Source organism: Salmo trutta, chromosome 18, assembly GCF_901001165.1.
Source record: "Salmo trutta chromosome 18, fSalTru1.1, whole genome shotgun sequence".
In the NCBI taxonomy this organism is placed as follows: Eukaryota; Metazoa; Chordata; class Actinopteri; order Salmoniformes; family Salmonidae; genus Salmo; species Salmo trutta.
Window position 1 is genome coordinate 20082609 of NC_042974.1, and position 14833 is coordinate 20097441.

At 43.4% G+C, this 14833-nt stretch overlaps 1 protein-coding gene across 2 annotated transcripts in view; it reads right to left on the bottom strand.

The window, feature by feature from the left end:
- The window catches only part of wdfy4 (WDFY family member 4), a 195701-nt gene that overhangs the window by 92146 nt on the left and 88722 nt on the right, over nucleotides 1-14833 (bottom strand). For both annotated transcript variants that reach the window (XM_029697915.1, XM_029697914.1), the window contains exons 39-44: nucleotides 14500-14738; nucleotides 12259-12380; nucleotides 11966-12148; nucleotides 11581-11690; nucleotides 593-670; nucleotides 201-392 (exon numbers count right to left, since the gene is read on the bottom strand). In XM_029697915.1, the coding sequence (XP_029553775.1) occupies nucleotides 201-392; nucleotides 593-670; nucleotides 11581-11690; nucleotides 11966-12148; nucleotides 12259-12380; nucleotides 14500-14738 (924 nt within the window). The remainder of the gene's footprint in view (nucleotides 1-200; nucleotides 393-592; nucleotides 671-11580; nucleotides 11691-11965; nucleotides 12149-12258; nucleotides 12381-14499; nucleotides 14739-14833) is intronic.

Sequence of the window (14833 nt, forward strand, 5' to 3'; positions counted from 1 at the left end):
TTTGGTACTGATTCAAGTAGAATTGTCTTAAATTAATCATTGTAACTGTGTTCATTAATGACGTAACGATGTAAAACCTCATGGAGAGAGACGGAAAGAGAGAGAAAGCTATAGACTCGTAGAGAGAGAGGCTGACAAAGAGGGAAGAGAGAGAGATACAGTTGAGTGAGACAGCTATGGTATACAGTAAGTGCCAGTACCCGTTTGGAGCGTCGCTGGGCTCTCCTGCGGATGCGAGGCCTGGTGCGGTTGGGGCCCTCAGCTGCATCCTGGACCCAGCCTCGTGTCAGCACCACCCCCGGCCCCGGGCCGAACACACCCCTCTCCCTTAGCAGCTCCTCCTCCACACACAGCCACATAGTCCCCAAACGCTTCCACTCATAAGCACACAGCTGCAGGAGAGAGAGGGAAAGGAATGTAAAAAAAAAACGTTGGGGGAGATAAGAAGAGCGTGAAAATTACGTATGGGGAACATTAGATGCATGTCAGAATTATGAGGAATGTAAAATTATGCTCGGGGAACGTAATAGGAATACTGTAGGAATAGGCTGTTCAATCACATTCTATACTGGCACAAAAGATCTCGCAGTACCTGTGTGTGGTTCTTCCTCAGCTTCTCAAACATCTCCTGACCTCTCTTCAAATGGGCCTCCATACAAGACAGGAACTCCTAGAAAGGAGGAGAGAGACAGAGAGACAAATCAAATGTTATTGGTCACATACACGTTTAGCCGATGTTATTGCGGGTGTAGTTATTGTTTCTAGCTCCGACAGTGCAGTAACAAGTAACAAGTAATATCTAACAATTTCACAACATATACCCAATACACACAAATCTAAGTAAAGGAATGGAATTAGGAATATATAAATGAACAATGTCAGAGCTCTGGCCAAACGCTATGCCACTTGTAGTTTCTTCTCCGTAATGAGTCTGGATCTGAGTATCGCAAACACATTCTAACTGTTCTGATTGGTCCCAGAAACCAATGGGTTGGGCCAGAGCCTGAACACACGTGCTTAAAGTGGCGTTCAGAAGATGTCATTAGCCTCCCAAGTGGCACAGTGGTCTAAGGCACTGCATCACAGTGCGAGCTGTGCCACTAAAGATCCTGGTTCGAGTCCAGGCTCTGTCGCAGCCGGCCGTGACCGGGAGACCCATGAGGCGGAGCACAATTGGCCCAGCGTTGTCCGGGTTAGGGGAGGGTTTGGCCGGCAGGGATGTTCTTGTCCCATCGCTCACTAGTGACTCCTGTGGTGGGCCGGGCGCAATGCATGCTGACACGGTCGCCAGGTGTACAGGCACATCGGTGCAGCTGGCTTCCGGGTTAGGCGGGCGTTGTGTCAAGAAGCAGTGCAGCTTGGCTGGGTTGTGTTTAGGATGACGCATGGCTCTCGACCTTCGCCTCCCCCGAGTCCATACGAGAGTTGCAGCGATGGGACAAGACTGTAACTACCAATTGGATACCATGAAAAAGGGTTAAAAAAATATAATAAAATAAAAGACAATGTGTCATTGGCTTTGATACTCTGGTTAGAGATGAATCGCGGATTACTTTTTTGTACAACATACCTAATTTTGACATCAGCACAAATTACTTCAACAATAGCAGTCTAAGACTGTTCTGATTGTGCTTCCAACTTTACCTTTCTGCCACCTTTCTAACCTGCTAGAGCTGCCCCGGTCAACTGTAAGTTATGTTATTGTGAAGTGGAACAACTGCTCAGCCGAGAAGTAGCATGGAAAAATCATCTGTCCTTGGTTGCAACACTCACTTAACAAGTTCCAAACTGCCTCTGGAAGAACGTCAGCATAAGAACTGTTCGTCGGGAGCTTCATGAATTGGTTTCCATGGCCGAGCAGCCGCACACGAGCCAAGCGTCGGCTGGAGTGGTGTAAACCTCACCGTCATTGGACTCTGGAGCAGTGGAAAAGCGTTCTCTGGCAGTCCGATGGACAAATCTGGGTTTACCTGTCCCAATGCATAGTACCAACTGTAAAGTTTGGTGGAGGAGGAATGGTTGGGCTAGGCCCATTAGTTCCAGTGAAGGGAAATCTTAACTCTACAGCATACAATGAAATTCTAGATGATTCTGTGCTTCCAACTTTATGGCAACAGTTTAGGGAAGGCCCTTTCCTGTTTCCTTATCACAATGCCCCTGTGCAGAAAGCGAGGTCCATACAGAAATGGTTTGTCGAGATCGGTGTTAAAGAACTTGACTGGCCTACAAAGAGCCCTGACTACAACCCCATCGAACACCATTGGGATGAATTGAACCGCCGACCGCTAGCGAGGCCTAATTGCCCAACATCAGTGCCCAACCTCAATAATGCTCTTGTGGCTGAAAGCAAGTCCCAGCAGTAATGTTCCAACATCTAGTTGAAAGAAGAGTGTTAAAGCAGCAAAGAAGAAACCAACTCCATATTAATGGCCATGATTTTGGAATGAGATCTTCAACGAGCAGGTGTCCACATACTTTGGTCATATAGTGTATGTAGCGAACATAAAGAAGCGAAAGGATTCAGTTTGAGTCGTCAGGCAACACTACTAAGACTATCCCTCAAAGTGGGTTACATCATAAAACAAATACCTAACAAATCACTGAAAAAACAGAAAATTATAATCAATGTTCAGTGATCATTTAGACCAGTTCTACAGTACTGTGTGTGTAAAAACAACACACCTCAATAATTCTGTATGAAAAACAATGTCCCATCTTTTCCTTATGACCATTCTGTAGCCTAAAACAGCCACTTCCCATACTGCGTATTCATATTAGTATTGTTTGTTTCATCATGAAATTACCATACACTCATATAATTACAGCTCATATAAATTGCATTCAGTGGGTGAAATAAGCTAGTGGCTACACAGCTTTCCAATAATACTGTCTATGGATCTAAACCTTTGGTGTCTGTGATCTAATTAGCGTAAACATTAATATCTCAGTGGTACGCTGCGGCAGTGGGCAGGGTGCAGTGGTGTGTCTGTGTGCGTCCTTGTGTGTGTCTTTGTGTGTGTGCATGTCCTTCTACTACATTAGCGCTAGGTAGTGACACTTAGGACTCACATTGGCACAACTCACATAATCATTAAGACAATCATCTCAACATAGGCCACACTGAGAGGGTGAAACAACACATCTCCTGCCATAACGTGTGACCGAGAACGCACATTTCAGTCGGTTACAGACAGAACATTACAGACTAAATGAACATGCTGCAGACTTGAGCTTCAGTCATGGTCGTGCACGGCTAACTCAATTTCTTTGTGGTATTGGAAATCATATTTCTCTGCTCTACTGCCTCCACCTGGGGAAATAAATGCATAGTTTAATAAATACTTATTTTTTGTAAAAAAAAGAAACAGAATATAAAATCCTCGTGCGTCATTCAAAATAACATAATCACAAAATCCCCATCAATATCTGTCAGTTTAAGTTTGGCCTTCCGCATCTGGGGTGAAAGATGGCCGAGCTACAGCAGTGTTTGACTGACCATGAGACATTCTGAAAATCGGTCATCTCACGAAAATGTCTATAGAGTCCAAAAGGGTTGGCCTACAAACTATTTCTCCGGTTTGCTCTACAACCCCCACAACTGTCATGGGACACATCTGAAGGAAACCCATACAAACGAGTGGAAGTATGGAGGTAGGTTTGTGCCAACAAAAATAAGAGGATAAATGTGTCCAAAAAAAACAAAAATATTACCTGAGCTTTCTAGATATAGGACAGACATAGGACAGACACTTCAAAACCTTATTCCTTATGATTTATTTTTTACTGTCTTTTTTTGCCATTTATGAATGTGTTATTCAATGTGTTTCTATGGGCTATAGTAGTAAAGGCCGAATTCAATATTTTATCAAATATATTTTTTATACAATATTTTTATACCTAAAGGGGTACTAAAATTCAAAATCAAACAGCTGAATGATCCATGTTATGACCATATTAAAACAATTCAATATGTTAGCTTAGTACACCCCCGCCCCCAAACCCCAAGAGCTTGAACTCTCATCCCTGATACAGATTGAAACCCTAGTGACTGTATATGGCATTCCAAAAGCAGGCAAAAATGTGACAATACAGTATAGAAGACAGAAACAAATGAAAGAAGAATTGGAAACGAAATTGAAGAAATATTAAAGAGAGAGAAGGAATGGGCCTAATAAAGTTGATCAAATAAAGCCACATTTTAAAAGATAAACACAACGTTGCTGCCGTCACCACCATCTATAATTTTATTTCTTCATTTGGACAAACATAAGTAATATATAGCATTTATTACCTTAATTAGCAGATAGCAACCTCATTGGCTCTTTAAACACTGCATTAAATAACTCATCTCTTCCCCTATGCAATTAACATCACAACATCACACACTCTCATTTCCATTTTAATGACTTCTCAGCAACGCACCAACTCTGATGATTGTGTGTGTGTATGTGTGTGTGTGTAATGTCAACTTCTCTGTGTGCTGGCAGTGACTGGTAATGAACTTAACGTGATTATTAGTCCTATTAATTCTCTTTATAATGTGAAGACACAGATAGAATTATAGAACGCTGCTGAATCACTGAAAGCATTTGACTGCTTCCAGTCTGTCTGTCAGTCTCTTCATGCAGTATGCTGCTGCTATCTGTAACATTTACCATGGGCACCTTGTCTAAGGCACCAATGAAAAGCGGTTACAATCCTACACTCACCTGTAGTCATCTTCACACACTAGGACAGAAAGAGGAAGAAGGTGGTCCGAAAAAGAGTGGAAACGGGAGGTATTGTACTATCTAAATTATTTTGTGTCTAAGACGTTGGGGGGGTGGGGGGGGGGGGTTGTTTTAAGATGGTCATGCATTGGATCATTTAGCTACAGTTGAAGTCGGAAGTTTACATACACCTTAACCAAATACATTTAAACTCAGTTTTTCACAATTCCTGACATTTAATCCTACTCAAAATTCCCTGTCGTGGGTCAGTTAGGATCACCACTTTATTTTAAGAATGTGAAATGTCAGAAAAATAGTAGAGAATTATTTACTTCAGCTTTTATTTCTTTCATCAAATTCATACTGGGTCAGAAGTTTACATACACTCAATTTGTATTTGGTAGCATTGTCTTTAAATTGTTTAACTTGGGTCAAATGTTTCGGGTAGCCTTCCACAAGCTTCCCACAATAAGTTGGGTGAATTTTGGCCCATTCCTCCTGACAGAGCTGGTGTAACTGAGTAAGGTTTGCAGGCCTCCTTGCTCGCACACACGTTTTCAGTTCTGCCCACACATTTTCGATAGGATTGAGGTCAGGGCTTTGTGATGGCCACTCCAAAACCTTGACTTTGTTGTCCTTAAGCCATTTTGCCACAACTTTGGAAGTATGCTTGGGGTCATTGTCCATTTGGAAGACCCATTTGCGACCAAGCTTTAACTTCCTGACTGATGTCTTGAGATGTTGCATCAATATATCCACATAATTTTCCTTCCTCGTGACGCCATCTATTTTGTGAATTGCACCAGTCCCTCCTGCAGCAAAGCACCCCCACAACATGATGCTGCCACCACCGTGCTTCATGGTTGGGATGGTGTTCTTCGGCTTGAAAGCCTCCCCTTTTTTCCTCCAAACATAACGATGGTCATTATGGACAAACAGTTCTATTTTTGTTTCATCAGACCAGAGGACATTTCTCCAAAAAGTATGATCTTTGTCCCCATGTGCAGTTGCAAACCGTAGTCTGGCTTTTTTATGGTGGTTTTGGAGCAGTGGCTTCTTCCTTGCTGAGCGGCCTTTCAGGTTATGTCGATATCGGACAAATTTTACTGTGGATATAGATACTTTTATACCTGTTTCCTCCAGCATCTTCACAAGGTCCTTTGCTGTTGTTCTGGGATTAATTTGCACTTTTCGCATCAAAGTACATTCATCTCTAGGAGACAGAACGCGTCTCCTTCCTGAGCGGAATGACGACAGCGTCCTCCCATGGTTTTTGTACTTGCATACTATTGTTTGTACAGATGAACGTGGTACCTCCAGGCATTTGGAAATTGCTCATAAGGATGAACCAGACTTGTGGAGGTCTACACATTTTTTTTTCTGAGGTCTTGGCTGATTTCCCCATGATGTCAAGCAAAGAGGCACTGAGTTTGAAGGTAGGCCTTGAAATACATCCGCAGGTACACCTCCAATTGACTCAAATTATGTAAATTAGCCTATCAGAAGCTTATTACATACATTACATAATTTTCTGGAATTTTCCAAGCTGTTTAAAGGCACAGTCAACTTAGTGTATGTAAACTTCTGACCCACTGGAATTGTGATACAGTGAATTATAAGTGAAATAATCTGTCTGTAAACAATTGTTGGAAAAATTGTGTCATGCACAAAGTAGATGTCCTAACCGACTTGCCAAAACAATAGTTTGTTAACAAGAAATTTGTGGAGTGGTTGAAAAATGAGATTCAATGACTCCAACCTAACTGAATGTAAAATTCCGACTTCAACTGTATTTGATTTTGAATTTCAGGATCTTTAGGATATAAAAATATATATATAAAAATTTGGATAACATATAGATGTTGTCCTTTACTACTAAAGCCCATAGAAACGCATTACAGTGAGGGAAAAAAGTATTTGATCTCCAGCAGAAAACGCATGTCAAAAATGCTAGAAATTGATTTGCATTTTAATCAGGGAAATAAGTATTTGATCCCCTCTCAATCAGAAAGATTTCGGGCTCCCAGGTGTCTTTTATACAGGTAGCGAGCTGAGATTAGGCGCACACTCTTAAAGGGGGGGCTCCTAATCTCAGTTTGTTACCTGTATAAAAGATATCTGTCCACAGAAGCAATCAATCAATCAGATTCCAAACTCTCCACCATAGCCAAGACCAAAGAGCTCTCCAAGGATGTCAGGGACAAGATTGTAGACCTACACGAGGCTGGAATGGGCTACAAGACCATCGCCAAGCAGTTTGGTGAGAAGGTGACAACAGTTGGTGCGATTATTCGCAAATGGAAGAAACACAAAAGATCTGTCAATCTCCCTCGGCCTGGGGCTCCACGCAAGATCTCACCTCGTGGAGTTGCAATGATCATGAGAACGGTGAGGAATCAGCCCAGAACTACACGGGAGGATCTTGTCAATGATCTCAAGGCAGCTGGGACCATAGTCACCAAGAAAACAATTGGTAACACACTACGCCGTGAAGGACTGAAATCCTGCAGCACCTGCAAGGTCCCCCTGCTCAAGAAAGCACATATACATGCCCGTCTGAAGTTTACCAATGAACATCTGAATGATTCAGAGGACAACTGGGTGAAAGTGTTGTGGTCAGATGAGACCAAAATGGAGCTCTTTGGCATCAACTCAACTCGCCGTGGTTGGAGGAGGAGGAATGCTGCCTATGACCCCAAGAACACCATCCCCACCGTCAAACATGGAGGTGGAAACATTATGCTTTGGGGGTGTTTTTCTGCTAAGGGGACAGGACAACTTCACCGCATCAAAGGGACGATGGACGGGGCCATGTACCGTCAAATCTTGGGTGAGAACCTCTTTCCCTCAGCCAGGGCATTGAAAATGGGTCGTGGATGGGTATTCCAGCATGACAATGACCCAAAACACACGGCCAAGGCAACAAAGGAGTGGCTCAAGAAGAAGCACATTAAGGTCCTGGAGTGGCCTAGCCAGTCTCCAGACCTTAATCCCATAGAAAATCTGTGGAGGGAGCTGAAGGTTCGAGTTGCCAAACGTCAGCCTCGAAACCTTAATGACTTGGGGAAGATCTGCAAAGAGGAGTGGGACAAAATCCCTCCTGAGATGTGTGCAAACCTGGTGGCCAACTACAAGAAACGTCTGACCTCTTTGATTGCCAACAAGGGTTTTGCCACCAAGTACTAAGTCATGTTTTGCAGAGGGTGTCAAATACTTATTTCCCTCATTAAAATGCAAATCAATTTATAACATTTTTGACATGTGTTTTTGTGGATTTTTTTGTTGTTATTCTGTCTCTCACTGTTCAAATAAACCTACCAATAAAATTATAGATTGATCATTTCTTTGTCAGTGGGAAAATGTACAAAATAATAGGCAAAAATAAATAGGCAAAAATAATACGCAAAATAAATCATAAGAAACAAAGTTTTGAAATGTCTGTCCTAAATCTAAGAGATATATTTAAAAACTCGGGAAATATATACAGTGCCTTCAGAAAGTATTCTGACCTCTTTACTTTTTCCACATTTTGCTAAGTAACAGCCTTATTCTACAAATTATTCAATTGTTGTTGTTTTTCTTCATCAATCTACACACAATACCCCATAATGATAAAGCAAAAACAGTCTTCTTGGGTATGACACTATAAGCTTGGCACACCTGTATTTGGGGAGTTTCTCCCATTCTTCTCTGCAGATGCTCTCAAGCTCTGTCAACTTATATGGGCAGTGTTGCTGCACAGCTATTTTCAGGTCTCTTCAGAGATGTTTGATTGGGTTCAAGTCCGGGCTCTGGCTGGGCCACTCAAGGACATCAAATCAAATCAAATGTTATTTGTCACATTCGCTGAATACAACAGGTGTAGACCTCACAGTGAAATGTTTACTTACAAGCCCTTAACACTTATTTTTCTTAAAAATGCATTGTTGGTTAAGTGAAAAATGGAAAATTAAAGTAACAAAAAAATAAAGAGCAGCAGTAAAATAACAATAGCGAGGCTATATACAGGGGGTACCAGTACAGAGTCAATGTGCGGGGCCACTGTTTAGTCAAGGTAATTGAGGTAATATGTACATGTAGGTAGAGTTAAAGTGGCTATGCATAGAAAATAAACAGAGAATACAAGCAGAGTAAAAGAGGAGGGGGGGCAATGCAAATAGTCAGGGTAGCCAATTTATTCGCTGTTCAGGAGTCTTATGGCATTGGGGTAGAAGCTGTTAAGAAATATTTTGGTCCTAGACTTGGTGCTCTGGTAACACTTCCCGTGCGGTAGTAGACAGAACAGTCTGTGACTATGGTAGCTGGAGTCTTTGACAATTTTTAGGGCCTTCCTCTGACACTGCCTGGTATAGAGGTCCTGGATGGCAGGAAGCTTGGCCCCAGTGATGTACTGGGCCGTACACACTACCCTCTGTAGCACCTTGCGGTCAGAGGCTGAGCAGCTATCATACCAGGCAGTGATGCAACCAGTCAGGATGCTCTCGATGGTGCAGCTGTAGAACCTTTTGAGGATCTGAGGACCCATGCCACATTTTTTCAGTTTCCTGAGGGGGAATAGGCTTTGTCGTGCCCTCTTCACGACTGTCTTGGTGTGTTTGGACCATGACAGTTTGTTGGTGATGTGGACACCAAGAAACTTGAAGCTCTCAACCTGTTCCACTACAGTTGGCCGTGTGGTGCCAGGTCTCTGACCTCCTCCCTATAGGCTGTCTCATTGTTGTCTGTGATCAAGCCTACCACTGGAGTTGTGCCTGGCCATGCAGTCATGAGTGAACAGGGAGTATAGGAGGGGACTGAGCACGCACCCCTGAGGGGCCCCCCTGTTGAGGATCAGCATGGCAGATGTGTTGTTACCTACCCTTACCACCTGGGGATGGCCGTCAGGACGTCCAGGATCCAGTTGCAGAGGGAGGTGTTCAGTCCCATGGTCCTTAGCTTAGTAATGAGCTTTGAGGGCACCATGGTGTTGAACACTGAGCTGTAGTCAATGAATAACATTCTCACATAAGGTGTTCCTTTTGTCCAGGTGGGAAAGGTCAGTGTGGAGTGCAATAGACATTGCATCATCTGTGGATCTGTTGGGGCGGTATGCAAATTGGAGTTGGGGTTTCTGGTATAATGGTGTTGACGTGAGCCATGACCAGCCTTTCAAAGCACTTCGTAGCTACAGACGTGAGTGCTACGGGTTGGTAGTCATTTAGGCAGGTTACCTTAGTGTTACCTTAGTGTTCTTGGGCACATTCGGAGACTTGTCCGAAAGCCACTCCTGCGTTGTCTTGGCTGTGTGTTTAGGGTCAGTGAAGGTGAACCTTCACCCCCAGTCTGAGATCCTGAGCACTCTAGAGCAGGTGCACTTCAGTCGAGTCTCCTGACACATAGTGTTTGTGAAAGTCTCCCCATTCCATAAAGTGGTCATAATAGTGTTGTAGGTCAAACCGTTCAGTAGCTACAGACTATTACATGAGAATACCGATTTTCTGTGCTGAAAAATATATTCTGTTAAATCCTATTTCCTGACTGCTCTGCCTTTCAGAAGGTAGAGACCATTCATCAAGCAGTAGATGGTCTGTCAGCAGATGATATGATAAAGAAGAACACAAAATGAATCATGTTTTCATCAGATTTGTACCACTAAAATTACCAACGCCTGTTTAGGTGGTCCGAGACACGCACGCACGCACGCACACACACACACACACACACACACACACACACACACACACACACAGAGGAAGGGAGAGACATGCACAGACACACACACACAACAAACAGAGTTTGTGGGGCAAGACTGAAAGACAGACAGACGCTGTAATTTCATGCCTGTGCGCATGAGTAATACGTCTCTACGTCCTGATCCAGATGGTGCGACGTCTTCATCTGCAGGAGGAAATAATGATGTGGGAAGCGTGTTTCGGGAGGAAAACAACAAAAAGCACGTCTTTAACCTTCAACAGCAGCCTGAGTGTGTGTGTGTGTGTCTGTGTATTACTGCAGATAAAACGAACAGATATCAATTACTGGGCCCACTGAGGGGTGGTCAGATGGGACAATCCAGATCCATTTACAGAAATAATCAAAACACACCCACAGGGCTGGACGGACCAACGCACACAGCACAGTGACATTGGTGTGTGTGTGGAGCTTTAGGTGCATGTGGACGTGTTTGACTATACTTGTGGGGACTAGACGTCCCCAGAAGAATAGTAAACAAACAGTTGACCAACTGGGGACGTTTTGTTTTTCCCCACAAGGTCAAATACTATTTCTAGTGGATTAAGGTTAAAATTAGCATTAGAATTAGGTTTAGCGTTAGGGTTAGGAGCTAGGGTTAGTTTTAGGGTTAGTGTTAAGGTTAGGTTTTGGGGTTAAGGTAAAAAAAGATTTTGAATGGGACTGAATTTTGTGTCCCCACAAGGTTAGCTATGCAAGACAGTGTGTGTATGTGTCTGTGTGTGCATGTGTCTGCGTGTGTGAGGGTGTTTAGGGGAATGTGTGTGACAAAGAGGTCATGTAGCTAATGAACCGACACTCCCCTAAGGACACACACACTCAAGGTCCTCAAAAGTATAGTAATACCAACAAACACAAACACACCCACACTATGCTTACGCTACTTGTCCAGTGTAGTTTGGCTTTACTTCATACCTCCCAAACTATCATACACATTTTGATAGGTGAAACGTTGGCTCCATCTCATGCACCTTCTCCTGTGATGATGATGATTCATGATGAGTGTGTGTGTGTGTGTGTGTGTGTGTGTGTGTGTGTGTGTGTGTGTGTGTGTGTGTGTGTGTGTGTGTGTGTGTGTGTGTGTGTGCGTGTGAGTACGTGCGTGTGCATGTGAGTACGTGCGTGTGTGTGTGTGTGTTACCTCCACAGTGCCAGTTTCTCTCCCCAGTCGTTTGTGGACAGAGCGAATAGCAGAGCTGATTACACCATCTTTCCTCTGGATGGTGCTAGTCAGCTTCCTCTTCACATTGCCTGACGGGACAAAAACCATCAATCCTTCAGTCAGACATACAAGTGCAAATAAAAGTACAAATACAAGTGCAGGCCTGAGCATATTACAAGATCAGTAGATCATACTGATGTGGTTCACTTTTTCAGGCATAAAGATCTGATATTCTGTGCAGGCCTGCGTCTCACCTGTGTGTATACCTGAGTGATGTGTATGTACGTCCATTAATGTGTGTGGTTTCACCTGTGTGTATACCCGAGTGATGTCTGTCTACGTCCATGCCTGTGTGTGGTCTCACCTGTGTATAACTGCCACACCTTGAGTGCTGTCTCCTCCCACAGCGGGCTGATGTCACTCATGCTGACAGGTCCCATCCTCTGCGTCTGATTAGCTGAGAGCTCAATCTTATAGGTGTCTTCTAGAATGGTGCGTCTCTCAGTCAGGATCTTAGACCACACAGACTCTGCTAGGGACATCAGCTCTGTAACACACACACACATTCAGCTCAATCTCATGGGTTATGGATGCAGGCCTTGACCAGGGACATCAGCTCAGCTGTCACTACTGTCACACATGCACACACAGTCCTACCTGTGTCTGAATCAGGTACTTGGCTGAGTGTGGTAGTGTGGCTGGTCTTGAGAGGGAACAGATGAGACAGGATTCTCCGCTGGTGTTTCTTGTGCCTTTCAAACCCAAAGCCTTCTGGGTAGCTGTAGGGCACACAAACAATATCCCATAGCATAGACCTACAATTAATACAAAGCCAGTGGCAACGCGTCATTCAGGGCAGGTGGGGCTGATAATAATAATAACAATAATAATAAATATATATATACATACACAATTTTTGTTGTCTGTTTTGCACATTATTTTGGCATGAATACATGTCACAAATCAGTTTGCAAAATTAAAAAAAAAAAATCTTTGAGTTAATACAAACATGGTCTCTTTTTTGCTTTCTTGATTAAGACAGCTCCAAAATACAGGTGTTTCAGCCTAGCTCAGTGGTTTCTGTGGTGGTGGGGCAGCCAGCAGAAAATAGTGGTTGGTAATTTTCTCTAGTTGCGCTGTGATTGGCTCAGTGTTCTGTCACTTCAAGGGACACTCCGTCACCGCTAAATGTACAGGGAGAGTTTGAAACTTCAAGCCCCTTGAGTGCTGCCATAGATTTACATTAGAAATGCCCATCCAAGAAGGCTGAAGGTCAATGGCCACAGATAAAATTCCGTCAAATCACGTAGCTTTACCGTAGCTTTGATTGGACTGATCATGTCAACATCATACTTTCAAAATCTTAGCTAGCAAGCTAGACAAGTAGTGAATCATGAATCAAGTTGACAATCTACTGGCAAATCCATTATAGATGAAATAAATTATAGATAAAACGTATCGGTGCTCATCGGCCATTGGACATAAACATTACACAACAAGTAGGAAATCGCAAATTCAACAAAGAGTGGTTTGGAAGGAATCAGGGGCTAACTGCAAGCTTTGCAAAGCAATCACTAGCCTGCTAGTGGTCCAAGTCTGGGTTTAAGGTCTCTTTTCCAAGCTCAAAAGGATACATTTTCTCATGCAACACCATGGGCCAGAAAAGGTTGAATACATTGGCCATGCTGTCAATCCAGCATGACTTCTGCCGCATTCAAAACAACTGGAAACTCGGAACTGGGAAATCTCAGACTTCAGTGAGTTCAAAACAACTGGTCAATCTGAAAAAGATTTGCTCCGACTGGGAAGATATGTTTAGAACGGTATTCCAAGTCGGAAATTCCAAGTCGGGAACTCAGGCCTCTTTCTAAAGGTCCGACCTGAAGATCACTGATGTCATGATTCAATCTTGTTTTTTTCAGAGTTCCCAGTTGTCTTGAAAGCACCATAAATTCAGAGAATGCCACACATTGATGACAAAATTTGCCCACAAGAAGGACCGCTGTGCCACCTTCATGTTCAAATGAGCACACCACAACAAGGTGAGTCAAAAAATGTATTGTATGCTGCTGCATAAATTATGTAATAAGCCAGGGAGATATGTATACTGTAGCTAAGAAAGTAATACTAAGTGTATGTTGTGTAGTAAGCTGATAGTAGACCATGTGCCTCACCCTAATAATTTGGTAACTGCGGGGACAGGGGTTGGGATTTAAAATTATACATCAAAACCCACATCACGACAAGAGAGACACCACAACACTACATAAAGAGAAACCTAAGACAACAACATAGCATGGCAGCAACACATGACAACATAGCATGGTAGAAACACAACATGGTAGTAACACAACATGGCAGCAGCACAACATGGTAGCAGCACAAAACATGGTACAAACATTATTAGGCACAGACAAACTCACAAAGATAGAGACATCAATACATCACGCAAAGCAGCCACAACTGTCAGTAAGAGTTATCCGCTCATCGTTCCCTTATGCCATAGTTTGTACATCTCAATTGCCAGAAGAAATCTTTTCAAGACTCCGATGATAGCCAGGTGTAGCAACAGTAAGCATTCACTCCATGGTGCTGAAAAGAAAGCTCTGCTGTTGGGACAGCTTTATGTAGGACCTAACAGTTTGTGGGCACCATTCGTCACCGTTATAGTGCAATTAATGTATTGTTTAGTGTTGTGTTGTGTAGTGGCTTGCGTATAAAAACAATTGGGTGGGAGTTTGCCCCACCAAGATTTACATGCTAAAATCGCCACTGTACAAAGCATCCATGATCATAAAGCCAATCATAGGTCTGACTTTTTAACACCCTGTGTACGTTTGTGTGTGTATGAGTGCTCGTGCACACGTGTGTGTGTGTACACGTATGTGTGTAACCTACCTGCCAGATCGTATCAACAGAAGACAGTGCAGCAGGCAGGTAATGAAGTTCACGTTGGCATTGTAGGTTGCCATGACTACATCCCAGCGCTCCATGACCACCCGCAGCGTATTGACGACAGCTTCCTGTTCGGCCTGTGTGCGTTGTGGGCGGGACAGGAAGTAGAGCAGGGCTCGGTTGGTGCTGGTGTAGAGGGAGGAAACTGTGTTCTCTTTCTGTGATAGGCCCTTCTCCAGCACCTGACAAGAAACAGCAGGTGAAAACATTCAGATGGTTGCAGATAAACAGAAAGCCGGTGTTACATTGTAGTCGCGTTGTGTGGAATTGTGGTTGC